The sequence below is a fragment of the Gekko japonicus genome, unplaced genomic scaffold (genome assembly GCF_001447785.1).
Source record: "Gekko japonicus isolate JY-2015 unplaced genomic scaffold, Gekko_japonicus_V1.1 scaffold182, whole genome shotgun sequence".
NCBI lineage: Eukaryota > Metazoa > Chordata > Lepidosauria > Squamata > Gekkonidae > Gekko > Gekko japonicus.
Window position 1 is genome coordinate 1607605 of NW_015173128.1, and position 14965 is coordinate 1622569.

Here is a 14965-nt window from a genome sequence, read left to right on the forward strand (position 1 = left end):
CAGACCCAACGTCTTGTAGGGTTGCCAGGTCCAGGTTGGGAAATACCTGGAGATTTGGGGGGGGGGTAAAGCCTGAGGAGGGCAGGGTTTGGGGAAGGGAGGGACCTCAATGGGGTATAATGCCACATGGAGCCCACCTTCCAAAGCAGCCATTTTCCTCCAGGTGAATTGACCTGCGTCTCCCGGAGATCTGATGTAATCCCAGGAGATTTCCAGCTACCACCTGGAGGTTGGCAACCCGAAGTCCTTCCTGGTTGGCTGCATCTCCTTTGCCTTTTGCATCCCTGGAAGCTCCTTGATTCACGAATCTTGAGCCACAGAATACTTTTATTTATTATTCATGCAAAGGGCTAAAAGGACTGAGACAGATTTTTGGCAGCATCTCCCGATTGGGAGGAGGAACTGGCTCTCTAAACTTTGAACTAGATTTCAGTGAATGTCCCGGGCCAAAGAAGAACGGCGCCAGGCCCTGAGATGTGCAGAGGGCAGAGTGTTTCACGGGCCCTGCTCTGTGACCCCCGGAGCTCAGTGTGGACTTCATTGGGCGAGGCTGTGTGTGTGCTGATATTCTGTAGGAGCATGAAACCCACAGCTTCCTGGGACTCATGTTGCGGGTCCTTCTGCTTGCTCACAAATGTTTGCGAGGGCATGGGCAGGGCCAGACAGGGGGCTGAACCAGGGTGCCAGAAGTTGTGACTAACAACTTACCCATTGTTGAGAAAATTATGCTGTGCTGAATTCCATCATTTAGATAGGTTGCCAAACACAGCTTTTGGTGTAGTGGTTAAGAGCGGTGGACTCTAATCTGGAGAACCAGGTTTGATTCCTCACTCCTCCACATGCAACCAGCTGGGTGACCTTGGGTCAGTCACAGTTCTCTCAGAGCTGTTCTCTCAAGGGCAGTTCTCTCAGAGCTCTCTCAGCCCCACCTACCTCACAGGGTGTCTGTTGTGGGGAGGGGGAGGGAAAGGAGATTGTAAACTGCTCTGAGACTCCGAGTGAAGGGCAGGGTATGAATCCAACTCTTCCTCCTCCTCCTCCTCCAGTGTTTAGAATATCCTGAGGCAGAATTGTCTGTTTTAGCATACGTAACCCTAGCTGCATGATGAATTTCTGCTAAACAGGATTCCCAGTTCTCAGGTTCAAGACCCTCCCATGGTCTCCCGGATTCTGATAGTTCGATGCACTTCGCCTTTCTATATTCATGTTTTTTTATGGTCTTCCTTTCTCACTTGGACTCAAGGTGAATTACGCATCAGCACAATCAACAGGTGGGACATTCGCTGAGCACTCCAATAGCATTAGGGCTGTAGAACCAACCAGAAGTCTAAAAACAGAACTGAAGCAAAGCATAAATATTAACATGGCACATTAAAATGACACAGAATTCCTTAGTAGGATCCTAATTTCAGCAAGGAAGAAGAAGAAGAAGAAGAAGAAGAAGAAGAAGAAGAAGAAGAAGAAGAAGAAGAAGAAGAAGAAGAAGAAGAAGAAGAAGAAGAAGAAGAAGAAGAAGAAGAAGAAGAAGAATTTATATCCCGCCCTTCACTTGGAGTCTCAGAGCAGCTTACAAACTCCTTTCCCTTCCCCTCCCCACAACAGACACCCTGTGAAGTGGGTGGGGCTGAGAGAACTCTGACACAAACTGCTCTTTCAGGAACAGCTGTGCCAGAGCTTGTGTCTGACCCAAGGTCACATCAGCAGGTGCAAGTGGAGGAGTGGGGAATCAAACCCAGTTCTCCCAGATTAGAGCCCGCACACTTAACCACTACACCACAGTCCCTAATAATCATAATGGTTTATAATCATAATCATAATGATAAAATGGTGGGTGGAGGAAATAAATGGACTGAGTGACCCATGATGGAAGGAACAATATGTCTCTTTCGTAGGAAGGAGCATCTTCATTGTCTCCAGAGGGCCTCATCAGCAGGTGGATCTGCAACTTGAAGGATTATGTCATATTGGTCCAAAACGTATAACTTGCCTGTTTCCTGCAGTGCAACATGTGCAAAAGGAGATTGGATTGATTTTCCCCTCTGTTAGCAGTGTAGTGGGTTTCTCCACCCTGAAGAAGAAGAGGAGGAAGAGATTGAATTTATACCCCGCCCTTCACTACCTGAAGGAGTCTCAGAGCAGCTTACAATCTCTTTTCCCTTCCCCTCCCTACAACAGACACCCTGTGAGGTAGCTGGGGCTGAGAGAGCTCTTTTGACGACTGCCCTTGAGAGAACAGCTCTGAAAGAACTTATGACTGACCCAAGGTCACACCAGCAACTGTATGTGGAGGCGTGGGGAATCAAACCCGGATCTCCCAGATTCGAGTCCGCACTCCTAACCACTACACCAAAGTTTTGAGATGTGCTGTGCAGCTTAGCTCAGCTGCCTTGCCTGTTCCCACCAGACAGATCCCCGTCTTCTCGGTCCTCTCGGGGTCATTCAGAGGAAGAAAATGGGCAGCACCCATTAGAGGGCAGGTGTGCAACGGAGAATGCCACAGCTTCCATCCAACCAACTAACCTTTACATCCAAGACGGCTTCTCCCACCCTGGCCTTTTGCTTCTGGAACCTGTCTGGCCTGTTCAGCAGCCCTGGTGTGGCAAAGACGGGGAGGGAGGGGGAGCAGGGGCCGTCCCATCTTGTGCAGTTCAGGTTGACTGTTTGCCTGTCTTCATCACCAGTCGGCTGATCTGATGGAGCAGGTTTGGCTGCTAAGCAGGTGCCATCTCCGGTAGCCCCTCAGTCATCCGGGAAGCTGTGTTGAGTGTGGCCTGTGTCAGGTGCAATATCCCAAGCTATTTGTGGGCCGGCTGGAGACAGGTTGTCCAGCAGCACAGAAGGAAAATGTGGTAGTCACCCTTAGCAACGTTGCCCATCTAGGAGCATTGGGGAGCTCTCTGGTGTCAGCTGAGCCCCCAGAGCCAAGAGGATTCTGAGCTGTCGTGGTGGGAATTCCTTGCAGTTCCCTGCTCTGATCAGCAGCACGGGTGGCGCAAGGGAGCTCGCTGGTACCTGATGTGCCGGTTTGAGACCTGTGGTGGCTGCCATCCGCTGGTTGTCAGTCTTTCATTTCTGCATGAAATGGCTCCATCTTGACACCTCCTGGAACACTACTCTTTGACTTAGTCATGCAGCACTTAAGCACTTTCTCTTTCTGTGATATATGGGTTGTGGCAGCAACAGTATTTTGGCACGGCCAGCTTGCCCGGCATAGGCGGGATATAAACCCCATTCCCTGATTCAAATGCTGACCTCTCCTGTCAACCCTTGGCTCTGGGTCGATCGCTGGCAGTACCTATGGCAGTCCACCAATAGATGGCACGGCCGTCTCTTTCTGAACATTGGAAAGACCTCTGAGCCAAGACCACTGGTGGTCTGAGGCTGGGGCTCCGCCCCGTCAGCTCAGGCCAGCGCAAACCAGACACTGGGGATTGGTTTGTTTGCATTTGTGTCCTGCCTTCCTCCCCAGTGGGGCCCCAAGTGGTTTCTGTCGTTCTGCTCTCTGCCATCTTTATCCCTACGACAACCCTGTGAGGTAGGTTCGGCTGAGAAAGAGTGACCAACCCAGATTCGCCCAGCAGAGGGGGGATCTGAACCCAGGTCTCCCAGATCCTAGTTTGACACTAAACACTACCCCACACTGGCTCCCTCGTATCTGAATGCCCATGCCGCCTCTGGATTCAGCCCCTGTTGAGTCCAGCTGAGGTTGCATCTAGATAGAGTCTAGAGCTCAGACTTAACAGTTCTTTGGATTCGGTGGGCCTCCAGCAGCTGCAAGACCGGCCACCGTAGGAGCAAGAGCTACCACCCCAACCCAATTTGGGGGGGGGGGGGCTGCAGTGGCTTCTCATGTGGGTGGGGGTTCAGGAACATCTCCTGTGGACGTGGCTTCCCTGTGCACTGTTTAAAGCAGGGGTGGCCAAACTGTGTCTCGGGAGCCACGTGTGGCTCTTTCACACATATTGTGTGGCTCCCGGCAGGGCAGCTGGGGAAGCGGAGGCATACGTTTTCTCCCTCTCTTCCTTCCTTCCTTTCCCCTCCCTCCCATCTATTTGCTTTCTTTGTTTCTCTCTCTCTCTCTCTTTCCACCTTTCATTCTTTCTTTCCACCTCTCTCTCTCTTAGACAAATAAATATCATTAGCAAAGAAATAAATATAACTGGACAGATAAATAGCATTATTAATATCTGTTTTTACCCCTTTTCTTTTAGGCAGTCTCATTTAATGTTAATAAAAAAGCAAATGTGCATATTTTAAAATAAAAACGTGTAATATCTGTTCATGTCTTCAGCTCTCAAACATCTGGCGTTTATTCTATGTGGCTCTTAAGCTGAGCAGGTTTGGCCACCCCTGGTTTACAGCATACGAGCTGAAGGAATTCGACTGAGCGTAATGGTCCTGTGAAAATCCTAAGTTCTGATGTGGGCGGTCTCTGATCAGGGAAATGTGACTGTTGTTCAGGGAGGGGCCGTGGCTCAGAGGCAGATCATCTGCTTGGCATGCAGAAGGTCCCAGGTTCAATCCCCAGCGTCTCCAGTTAAAAGGATCAGGTCAGAGGTGATGGGAAAGACCTCTGCCTGAGGCCTCGGAGAGCCACTGCCAGTCTGAGTAGACTGACCATGCCAGGGGTCTGATTCAGTATAGGGCAGTTTCACGTGTCTTTCCCCCCCTGACCACGCTCATGAAATTCAGTCGAACTATTGCCCTTAGAAACCAATGCCTGCCTCTTTGTGTTGTGCATAAGTGGCTTTAAAATGATGCTGAATTGCTGTGGAAGAGAAAAGCAGACTGGAGAAGGCTGGCAGCAAACATGGGTGACAGGGAAAAGCCCAGGGCAACATCCGGTGGCACCAACCGGAAGAGGGCCTATCTAAACACCCCTAGGTTGTTATTTCTGGGCCAGATCTGCCTTTCCCCGCTCCCTCGGCTCAGCTAGTAATCCCATTCAAATCAGCAAATCCTACTCCGCAGGTAGGTCGGGTGCTGAGGTGGTAGATTGCCAAGACTGGGCTTGCCCTCCTCTCGGGAGGCCTGCCCTGTTGCCAGACGGAGCGGGAAGCCCTCCAGTCCGTGGGCGGAGGCCGCACCCCGCCAGAGTTTTCTCAGCTCTCTTGGGCCACTCCCCTCCCTCCTGGAGCAGCACCTTGCATGTACCCCTGTGTGTTTTAAGCGCTTCCTCTTGGCGGAACCGGTTGAGAGGCCCTTTCATCCTCCCTCCCCGACCTTTCCCCCATTGCCTGCGGGCCCCGCCTTGTGCAACCGGGCCGGAGCTGGGAAAGGCAGCGTGTAAGCAAGGGCACGGCGGCTTCCCAGCATCCGAGGAGTAGAATGGGATGGGCGAGGTGCGAGAAAGCTTTTAGGCAAGAGTGAAGCCGGGCCCACCCATGGCTGCCACCCCCTGGCCAGCGGGTGGTGGCCGGAGAACAAAGGGAAGGACGCCATCTTCCTTTCCTTTGGATTTCACATGTTGTCAACATCCTCGATTTTGCCCCCTTCAGGTGTTTTGTTTGCTTGCTCGCTTGCTTGTTTGCCCTGACCTGGATCGGCCAAGCTAGCCCAATTTGGTCAGATCTCAGATGTTAAGCAGGGTCGGCCCTGGCCAGTATTTGGATGGGAGAGCGCCAAGGACTACCAGGTCAGGGCATGGAGGCAAGCAATGGCCGACCACCTCTGAATGTCTCTTGCCTTGAAAACCCCACCAGCGGTCCCCATAAGTCTGCTGTGACTTGACGGCTTTTTGCACCCCCGCCATAAGGTTGCCAGGTCCAATCTTCTTCTTGGCAGGGGGATGGGGGGTGCTCCAGGAGGGGGTGTGGCCACCCCCAACGTGATGACATCGCGCAGAGTGACACCATCACGTCCTAGATGCAGCTCGCCCCTGCCCCCGCCTTTCCCCAGCCATTTAAGGGGAACCTTCCCTTTAAATGGTGTGTGTGGGGGGAAGCGAGGGCCAAGCGCGCCTGCAGTGCAAACAGTGAACTTGCGTCTTGCAAGGCAGGAGCAGCGCCCCCTGCTTGAAAAGAGCAGGCGATGGGCGCTCCTGCCCTGCAAGAGGGGAACTCGCCTCTTGCAGGGCAGTAGCTGGCAGGCCCTTCTTGGAAAGAGCGGGTGTCGCACACACCTACCTCGCAAACAGCGAATTTGCTGCTGGCAGGGCAGGCTTTCACAGCACCCACTTTTTTCAAGCAGGGCTTCAGACGACTGTTGTGGGCGGGGCTTCCCCCACCAGCCATCTGGCCGACATCTGGTCTGAGCCCTAAAAAATCGGGGGGGGGAACCCCGCCCGCACCTGGGGACTGGCATCCCTACACTGCCACCACCAGGGTATCTTGCTGTCTTCAGTTTCTTCTTTTATGTTATCTACATGCCTTTTTTGTGCAGTTCATACATAAACAGTGTTCAGAAATGTGTACATTTTAATGGGGGCAGCTCAGAGCGAGGAAACCAAAAATGGATTCGGTTAGATCCAAGTCCTGTAGCACCTTCAAAACCAACGAGACTTTCAGAGTCTAAGTTTTTGGGAGCCAAACCCTCCCTTTGTTAGAACTTCGTCCGTCTGATGTCTGACGAAAGGAGGTTTGACTCTCGAAAGCCAGCCCCCTGAAAGTCTTTTTGGTCCCGAAGGCCCGACCGGACTCGAATCCAGCTCTTCTGCCGCAGACCAACACGGCTAGCCTCTGAAACATAAAACGCCTTCATTTCTCATGAGGGGGAAGTAGAATCAAAACGAAGGTGTTGGGATCCAACAAGCCGGCTTGCAGAATTTCAGTCTTACCTCTGCCCACGACTGGTCCTCGGATATAGATTCAGACTGACATTCCATTCAGCATGAAATCCAAAGCAAATGTCTTACTGTTAATATGATAGTTAACGGTCATGCACCACTTATATGTGGCACAGAGCGCAAAGGGTGCTTCTCGTTCATTATCTTTTTGCACATCCCTGCCACGATTTGCTGACTATCCGACGTTCCTGATTTTGTAACAGTTGATTGAAATCAGTGATTTCCAAGGTGGCTTCCAATCGGAAACAAGTCTGCAGAGCAATACAGGATAAATCAAACATCCCACCGAGGGCACAATAAATACAGCGGCACTGAACGAAGGAACCTGGTCTAACAATAGAATGGGCCGCAGAGTTTGCGTTTTTAAATTACAGCACTAGAACTGGCATTAAAGCTGCAGGAGAGCTCTGAATACAACCCAGAAGGCAACCGTCCAGAAGGAAGGCCAACCCCTCCCCACCCCAAACGATCCCAAGGGAAAGACCGACGTCAAACAGAGCATCTTTCTCTGGTGCTGAAGACTTCATATTTCAGGGCCTATTTCCCCGCCCTCCCCTTGGCCCCCACAAGTACCCCTTTCATCATCTCCCACTTAAATACATTGCTCTGCTTTGCCCTCATTGTCCACATGCACCGTTGCTGGAGGGGGTGAATCTGACGCTTGTGCGCTGCCTCTGTGGAAATGAATGAGCCAGCCTGTGCATGCAAGCACTTCACATGTGCATTAGAGTGCTAGACTGGCCAAACCACTTCAAATGGCACCCCTGATCCCCACAGTCTGAGCCAGCTGCCTGCCAGTCCCGTTCAGAAGTCTGAGCTCCTCTGGTCTTACAGGGAAGGGCGGTTTGACAGATCAAATTTGATAAATAAAAAAGTAATCACACTTGCTTTTGGGGTTTTCCTCCTCCTACAGGTGCTGACCTTTGACGCAGGAGGAGTGAGTGGCCACGCCAACCACAAATCCCTTTACACCACCATCAGGTAGGGTCTTCATCCTTTTCGGCAATCAAATTGATTTCCTGTACACCAGGTGGTCCTGGGGAAGGCGGCCTTGGTGTAAGAGCACCGAGGTGCATTTTAAGCGTTACAGTTCTGTGCCAGGAAAACCTGAATTCTGCGACCGACCAGTTGCTTAATGGTATTCTGGACAGTTGCATAGCATCTACCACGTCGCATAGTTTATCATAAAAAGGTAAAGGTAAAGGTTCCCTTGCTCGAAAGCCAGTCGAATCCGACTCTAGGGTTGCGGTGCTCATCTCCGTTTCAAAGCCAAAGAGCCAGCGCTGTCCAAAGACGTTTCCGTGGTCATGTGGCCGGCATGACTAAACACCAAGGCGCACGGAATGCTGTTTCCTTCCCACCGATGTGGTACCTATTTATCTACTTGCAATTTCTTGCTTTCGAACTGCTAGGTTGGCAGGAGCTAGAACTAGAGACGGGAGCTCACTCCGTCATGCGGCACCTCGGGTCTTGAACTGCTGAACTACCGACCTTCCACAGCCTGCAGTTCAGCGTCTTAACCACTTGAGCCACCGCGGGGTGTTTAAAATAGTTTGCATAATGTATTCTGGGTTTACAGATCATGGGGAGGTGGTCGATCCTCATAGCAAAATCTTATTCAGATTCCAGCCTGAGGCATAAGGACTGGGAGCCTGACAGGATTTTTTAATGAACGCTGGACTTTTCAAGGAGCCGAATTCTGCAACTGAGGATCAATTTGGCGTTGTAGAGCAGGCACGATCCTGAGCATAAGGTGTGGTCTTAGGGGATGCATGTCGTTTAGGGGCACTCAGAAGGTCCCAGGCAATGCTCCCTCTAAGCTGTGGAGTCTTCTGACCAAAAATTCTGCTTGGTGAGCTACCGCCGCATTACGGTTGTGAGTGAGCGATTTGGCTACTGCCTAAATGAGTTTGCTCTGGAGCCCTCCTTCCTGAGCTGAGACAAAAATGCGTGAGCTGGAGGCTAAAAAAACTGTGAACTGGTTCATACTAACACATCTTAGAGGGAACACTGGTCCTAGGTTCAGTCTCCGGCATCTCCAGTTAAAGGGTCTTGTGCAGCTAGGAGAGAGACCTCCAAGGGGAGTCTACATAAAAGCTTGCCTGCCTGTTTTTTGTTTTTTTTAAGTCATGTCTGCAGGATGTGGGGCAGGGCGGAGGGGAGATTATCTTTCGCACTGCCAGGCCCCTGCCAAAGACTTGCATTTTTTAATTCGAAACCGCAATGAGTCTGAGCTTTAAAACAACATGCCCAAAATGGCAACAGGGAGCAAAGCCGCAACCTCTCCCCTCTTTGGAAAGGATCCAGGCAGAGCAGCGCTGCCGTTCACCGACTCCAAGGACAGGGAAGAGCTACAGTGCTCTGTCTCTCTCTCTCTCTCTCTCTCTCTCGCTCTCTCTCTCTCTCTCTCTCTGGCTGTGTCCACCAATAGATCTGAGATTTCCCTCCTGTCTGCAGCCCTCAGGGAAGTCAATGGATGTGCTGGGGGGGGGGTCTTCTCTGCTTCTAAAGAGGGTCCCTCCCAGATTGTGCTCACTTGAGGAAAACGTGCACACCAAGGGGTGCCAACCAGTGCTCCCTCTAAGCTGTGGAGTCTTGTGAGCAAGAATTCTACTTTGTGAGCGACCGGCATTAAAGTTGTGAGCGAGCAATTTGGCTGCTGCATAAATTAGTTTGCTCTGGAGCCACCCATCCTTCCTGAGCTGAGACAGAAATGTGTGAGCCGGAGGCTAAAAAACTGTGAGCCAGCTCACACTAACTCAGCTTAGAGGGAACACTGGTGCCACCTCTGGGTTGGGAAATTCCTGGAGATTTGGGTTTGGAGTAGGGTTGCCAGCCTCCAGGTGGTGGCTGGAGATCTCCCAGGATTACAGCTGATCTCCAGGCGACAGAGATCGGTTCACCTGAGAGCCAGCATGGTGTAGTGGTTAAGAGCAGTGAAGAGCAGCCGGCGCCAGTCTGGAGAGCCAGGTTTGATTCCCCGCTCCTCCACATGCAGCCAGCTGGGTGACCTTGGGCCAGTCACAGCTCTCGCTGAACTCTCTCAGCCCCACCTGCCTCCCAAGGGGCCTGTTGTGGGGAGATGAAGGTGATTGGAAGCCACTTTGAGGCTCCTTAAGGTAGAAGAATATTGTGTAGTGGGTTGACCGCCTGGCTAGGCCCACTCAGCTCCCATAACATGGTGCACGCTTGACTCTTACACAACAAAGACAGACAAACGGCCAGGAGGCCAACTATATACATATCCAGGGGACACCCCTGGATCCCATTGGGAGGTTCGAACTTCCCTCCCCGTTTCTATTGGCTCCCCGTTGGAGAGACCAAGAGACCAGTTCCCATTGTCCACCCAGGGTCAAGCCCTGGGTCGCCGCTGGCCCCTGGTGGCGGCCAGCAGACACAACAAAGAAGAAGAGATTGGATTTATACCCCATGGCCCTTCACTACCCAAAGGAGTCTCAGAGCGGCTTACAAACTCCTTTCCCTTCCCCTCCCCACAACAGACATCCGGAGAGGTAGGTGGGGCTGAGAGAGCTCTGACAGAAACTGCTCTTTTCCAAGAACAGCTCTTATCAGAACTACGGCTTGCCCAAGGTCATCCAGCCAGTTGCAAGTGGAGGAGTGGGGAATCAAACCCGGTTCTCCCAGATTAGAGTCCGCACACTTAACCACTACACCAAACTGGCTCAAAGTCTTCTGTGCCTTCCTCGGCTGTCGTCATTGTTGTGCATTTTTAAATTCCTCCCTGTTTTGCCACCACCGTCCCCAATCTGTCTGTTATCTGGCGTTCATAGGCCCCTGGCACAAAAATAACATTAAAATTTACACACGTGGAATGCCCTCCCCCCCCCCAGGACTTCCTGAAGGGAGCAGACAGAGGCATGGAAATACAGATTTCTGAGTTTGATTTGCACAAGGCAGAGGCAAAAGAGACCCAGGGGACTCTGAGGCACAGTGGCAGGGCAGGGAGACCGCCTTCAGCAGCATCCCTTGTTTCACCCCTCCAGCAAACGGCAAGAGAGCCCTACAGCATATAGAAAGGGCTGCCCAGCTGTTTCTGCCCCCCTGTCCTGATCCCTGAGCTGCCAGCCTGTGTGCTGGAACAGAGCCACACCCGTGTTCTCCCACGTCCTTCGCTCTTGGCCCGGCCTGCCTCTGTCTCCAAACAGGGGTTGCCGGGATTTGGGTATTCATGACCCTCCTTTTCCTCCCTCTGCGTGGTGGCTAATCCTTTTCCTCGGAGCCGACCCAGTAACGGACAGCCTGATCAGAGAGGGCCACGTTCACTTCTCACGTCTGGGGGGGGGCCTTTATCGCGCTCCATCGCACAGCCCGGTCACCACGTCTGTCCCTGTTCGACAGGCCTCTGGGAGGCGATTAGGGGCAGGGGACATGGTGTAATTCTTTAGATTAGCACCAGAATGGGGAGTTTGGGGGCTGATCCTTTCCTCTGCTGGTTTCTTATAGGCAACACATGGGAGAAATTCAGAGTAAGGTTGCAAATCTGCCCCTTTTTCGTTTCTTTTTATTTTCATACGTTTCTGCGCCGAGTCTGGTCATTTTGTCTCTTTTCGTGACTCGGGTTCTCCATTTATTTGTTTTTTTAATGCCATCGTTAATTTTTATGCAACTAACGCAAAAAATAAAGTTTACAATCACGTATATATGATGGGGGGAAATTGGCTTGAAGAAACAGAAAAGGGGGCAAAAAGAAAAATCTCACGGGTTCAGTTCGCAAAGGGGGGAAAAGCAGAAACAAAAGGGCTTTTCAGATCAACACCGTGGAGACAAAATTGAGCCGCACCCCTGTGGGGCGTAAAGAGCAGTTGCGGGTCATGGAATGAAAGAACCAACAGGCCCAGATCACATCACAAAGGCCTGTGGGACTCCAGCTGAGTTCCAAGAGGCTTCCATAGAGGTTCGTAATGGGGGAAACACTTTCCCGAAAGACAGTTTGCTCAGCACCAGAAATCCCCCCCTGCATTCTAGGCTGCTCTTGGCCACGGCCTGGGGAACTGGTCGCCTGCCCCCTGAACCTTCCGCAGCAGAGCAGAGGTTCCTCTTTTGCACAGCTGAAAATGTCTCCCCCAAGCATTATCTGGAGCCAGTTTTTCTGTGTTCATCCAATCACGCTGGCAAACATGATCTGTGTAAATTCCAAAATTCAAGGGGTGTGTTTATTGTGGCGGGAGGGATAAATAGGGATAGAAGTAATGTAGTAGGTCTCAGGGCACATATCAGGAAGAAAGCAGTTTCCAAAATAATGCTCGTCTTATACTGTCAATGGCTACTAGCTGTGGTGACTGAGGGGAGCCTCCAATCTCCGAGTCCCAGAGCCAGGAGGCAACATCAGGGGAAGGCCTCCGCCTCTCTGGCCTGGTGTTTGCCCTCCAGAGGAACTGGTTGGCTATTGTATGAGACAGGAAGCAGGACAAGATGGACCACTGGTCTGATCCAGCAGGGCTCTTCTGGTGTTCTTATGAAGGCCTCAGCCTCTCTTCCCCGCTGTTGGCCATTGAGAACTGGTTGGCCACTGTGTGACACAGGAGGCTGGACTAGATGGACCTTCACTGGTCTGATCCAGCAGGGCTCTTCTGGTGTTCTTATGAAGGCCTCAGCCTCTCTTCCCCGCTGTTGGCCATTGAGAACTGGTTGGCCACTGTGTGACACAGGAGGCTGGACTAGATGGACCTTCACTGGTCTGATCCAGCAGGGCTCTTCTGGTGTTCTTATGAAGGCCTCAGCCTCTCTTCCCCGCTGTTGGCCATTGAGAACTGGTTGGCCACTGTGTGACACAGGAGGCTGGACTAGATGGACCTTCACTGGTCTGATCCAGCAGGGCTCTTCTGGTGTTCTTATGAAGGCCTCAGCCTCTCTTCCCCGCTGTTGGCCATTGAGAACTGGTTGGCCACTGTGTGACACAGGAGGCTGGACTAGATGGACCTTCACTGGTCTGATCCAGCAGGGCTCTTCTGGTGTTCTTATGAAGGCCTCAGCCTCTCTTCCCCGCTGTTGGCCATTGAGAACTGGTTGGCCACTGTGTGACACAGGATGCTGGACTAGATGGACCACTGGTCTGATCCAGCAGGGCTCTTTTTATGTTCTTATGCGACTGTGGATTTTTTTGTATAGTTTTGAAAATCTCAACCGGGGTCGATATTTTGCTGTCTGTGGTGTACAGGAAAGTGTTCCCCAAATGAACCCCTAAAGTGTTAAGAGAGTGTTTTTTGGTGTGCGTTTTTAAATGTAACTAACTTTCTCAGCATCCAGACAGTACCATTTTTGCCTCACCTGTGGGCTCTTTTTGTAGCAGGAACTCCTTTGCATATTAGGCCACACACCCCTAATGTAGCCAATCCTCCAAGAGCTTACAGACCTCTTCTTAGAGGGGCTACTGTAAGCTCTTGGAGGATTGGCTACATTAGGGGTGTGTGGCCTAATATGCAAAGGAGTTCCTGCTACAAAAAGAGCCCACGTCACCCACATGATTAAATTGCCTCCGGGCAGCACCTGTGCACGCTCCTTAGCTTCGCAGTCAGACTGCCAAGCACAAAAAAGGAAGAACGGTCAGTACACGGGGGGGGGGGGCATCATGACTCCATGCATTTAAATCTGTCCCGTGGAAAGCCTGTTACTGGCAAAACGTGATTTAACCAGGGAATGTTGTTTTGTATCTTGTCCTGGACAGGGCGGGGGGGGGGGGAGGGTCCTGGGCAGGCACCGTAAGGTTCCCCTGGAGACAGAAAAGTCAGAAGCCTTTGAGGTAGTCGGACACACAGGGACTCCCATGGGATCGATCGATCCCTTCCGGGCAGCGGGCGGGAAACAGGGATGGTGAGGGAGGGATCGATCCTCCTTGGGAGGAGGGTTGGATGGTGCTTTGGACTGTCAGGGCTTTTGAGCCGATTGATTTTCCTGCCTTGTCATTGATTGATGATTCATTCATTGATGATACTTAAGCTTACAAATGGAGAAGAGAACAGCGCAAGCCACTTTGGGGCTCCACTGGGGAGAAAGGTGGGCTGTAAACTGGGATGCCAGCCTCCGGGTGGGACCTGGAGATCCCCTGGAATTACAGCTCGTCTCCAGACTACAGAGGTCAGTCCCCCTGGAGAAAAGGGATGCTTTGGAGGGTGGACTCTGTGGCACTGTACCCCACTGGGGTCCCTGGCCTCCCCAGGCTCCACCCCCAAATCTCCAGGAATTTCCCAACCTGGATTTGGCAACCATACTCCATCCCCCGCAAATGGCCAGGGGGGATCCAGCAACCCTAGGTGTAAATGGTGGGAATAAATGGCCAAAAGGTCCGCACAGGTGCCCTTCCAATCTCCCAAAGAAATGGCAACGGCTTCTGCTCCTTGTCTGGGGGAAAGTCCGTCTTTCATGGATCCTTCCTCCTTCCCTATTGCAGTAACACACTAGAGCAAAGTTTCAGAGGACAGCTGTATTGTTCTGCAGTGGGACAGTTAGATCGGAGTCCAGCAGCACGTCAGAGTCCAGTAGCAAGAGCTTCAGGGCAGGAGCTTCTGGGGACCAAAGCTTCCTTGGACGCCGATAGCTTTGACTCCCGGAAAGCTTTTATCCTGAAACGCTGGTTGGTCTCCAAGGCACTCCGGGACTCGGAAGCAAACGAGAGAGCAAAGTCCACTGTGAAAGCAAACAAGCGGGTCCTGAGCACTCCTCCGCCTTGATTGCAGTGGAGCTAGAGGTGGAGCAGCAGTACTCTAATAGTGGCGTTCTACTACTCCCTGCTGGTGGCCCTCCCGAGGGCACCTGGGTTTTGGGCACCGTGTGGGACTAGACGGGTCATTGGCCTGGTCCCACGTGGCTTCCCTGATGTCCTGAGGATGAGGACTGGGAGAGCCTTAGTCCTAAAGTGTGATTGGGGACTCCCGACCGTTCACTCCCTCTCAGCCTACTCATAGGGCTGTTGTGAAGATAGAACAGAGAAAGGAAGAGCAACATATGCCACCCGGAGCTCTTGGAGGAGCAGTTGGGTGGGGTAGAGGGTTTCCGACTCACGATCATGGCCCTGTGAATTGGGTACGTGTGTGTGTTCGCGTGTTAAGAGATGTCCAGTCTCTTCCAACCTATAGCAACCGTATTGATTAATGACCTGGGAGACGTCCTACTGTTAACAACTTTGCTGCAGTCTCGCAGACTGGCAGATCAGCCCAAGATTAA

At 52.0% G+C, this 14965-nt stretch overlaps 1 protein-coding gene across 1 annotated transcript in view; it reads left to right on the plus strand.

Moving 5' to 3' along the window:
• Window positions 1-14965, plus strand: part of PIGL (phosphatidylinositol glycan anchor biosynthesis class L) — a 70069-nt gene that overhangs the window by 47014 nt on the left and 8090 nt on the right. Inside the window, exon 4 of the mRNA XM_015422049.1 lies at window positions 7698-7765. Within this exon, the coding sequence (XP_015277535.1) occupies window positions 7698-7765 (68 nt within the window). The remainder of the gene's footprint in view (window positions 1-7697; window positions 7766-14965) is intronic.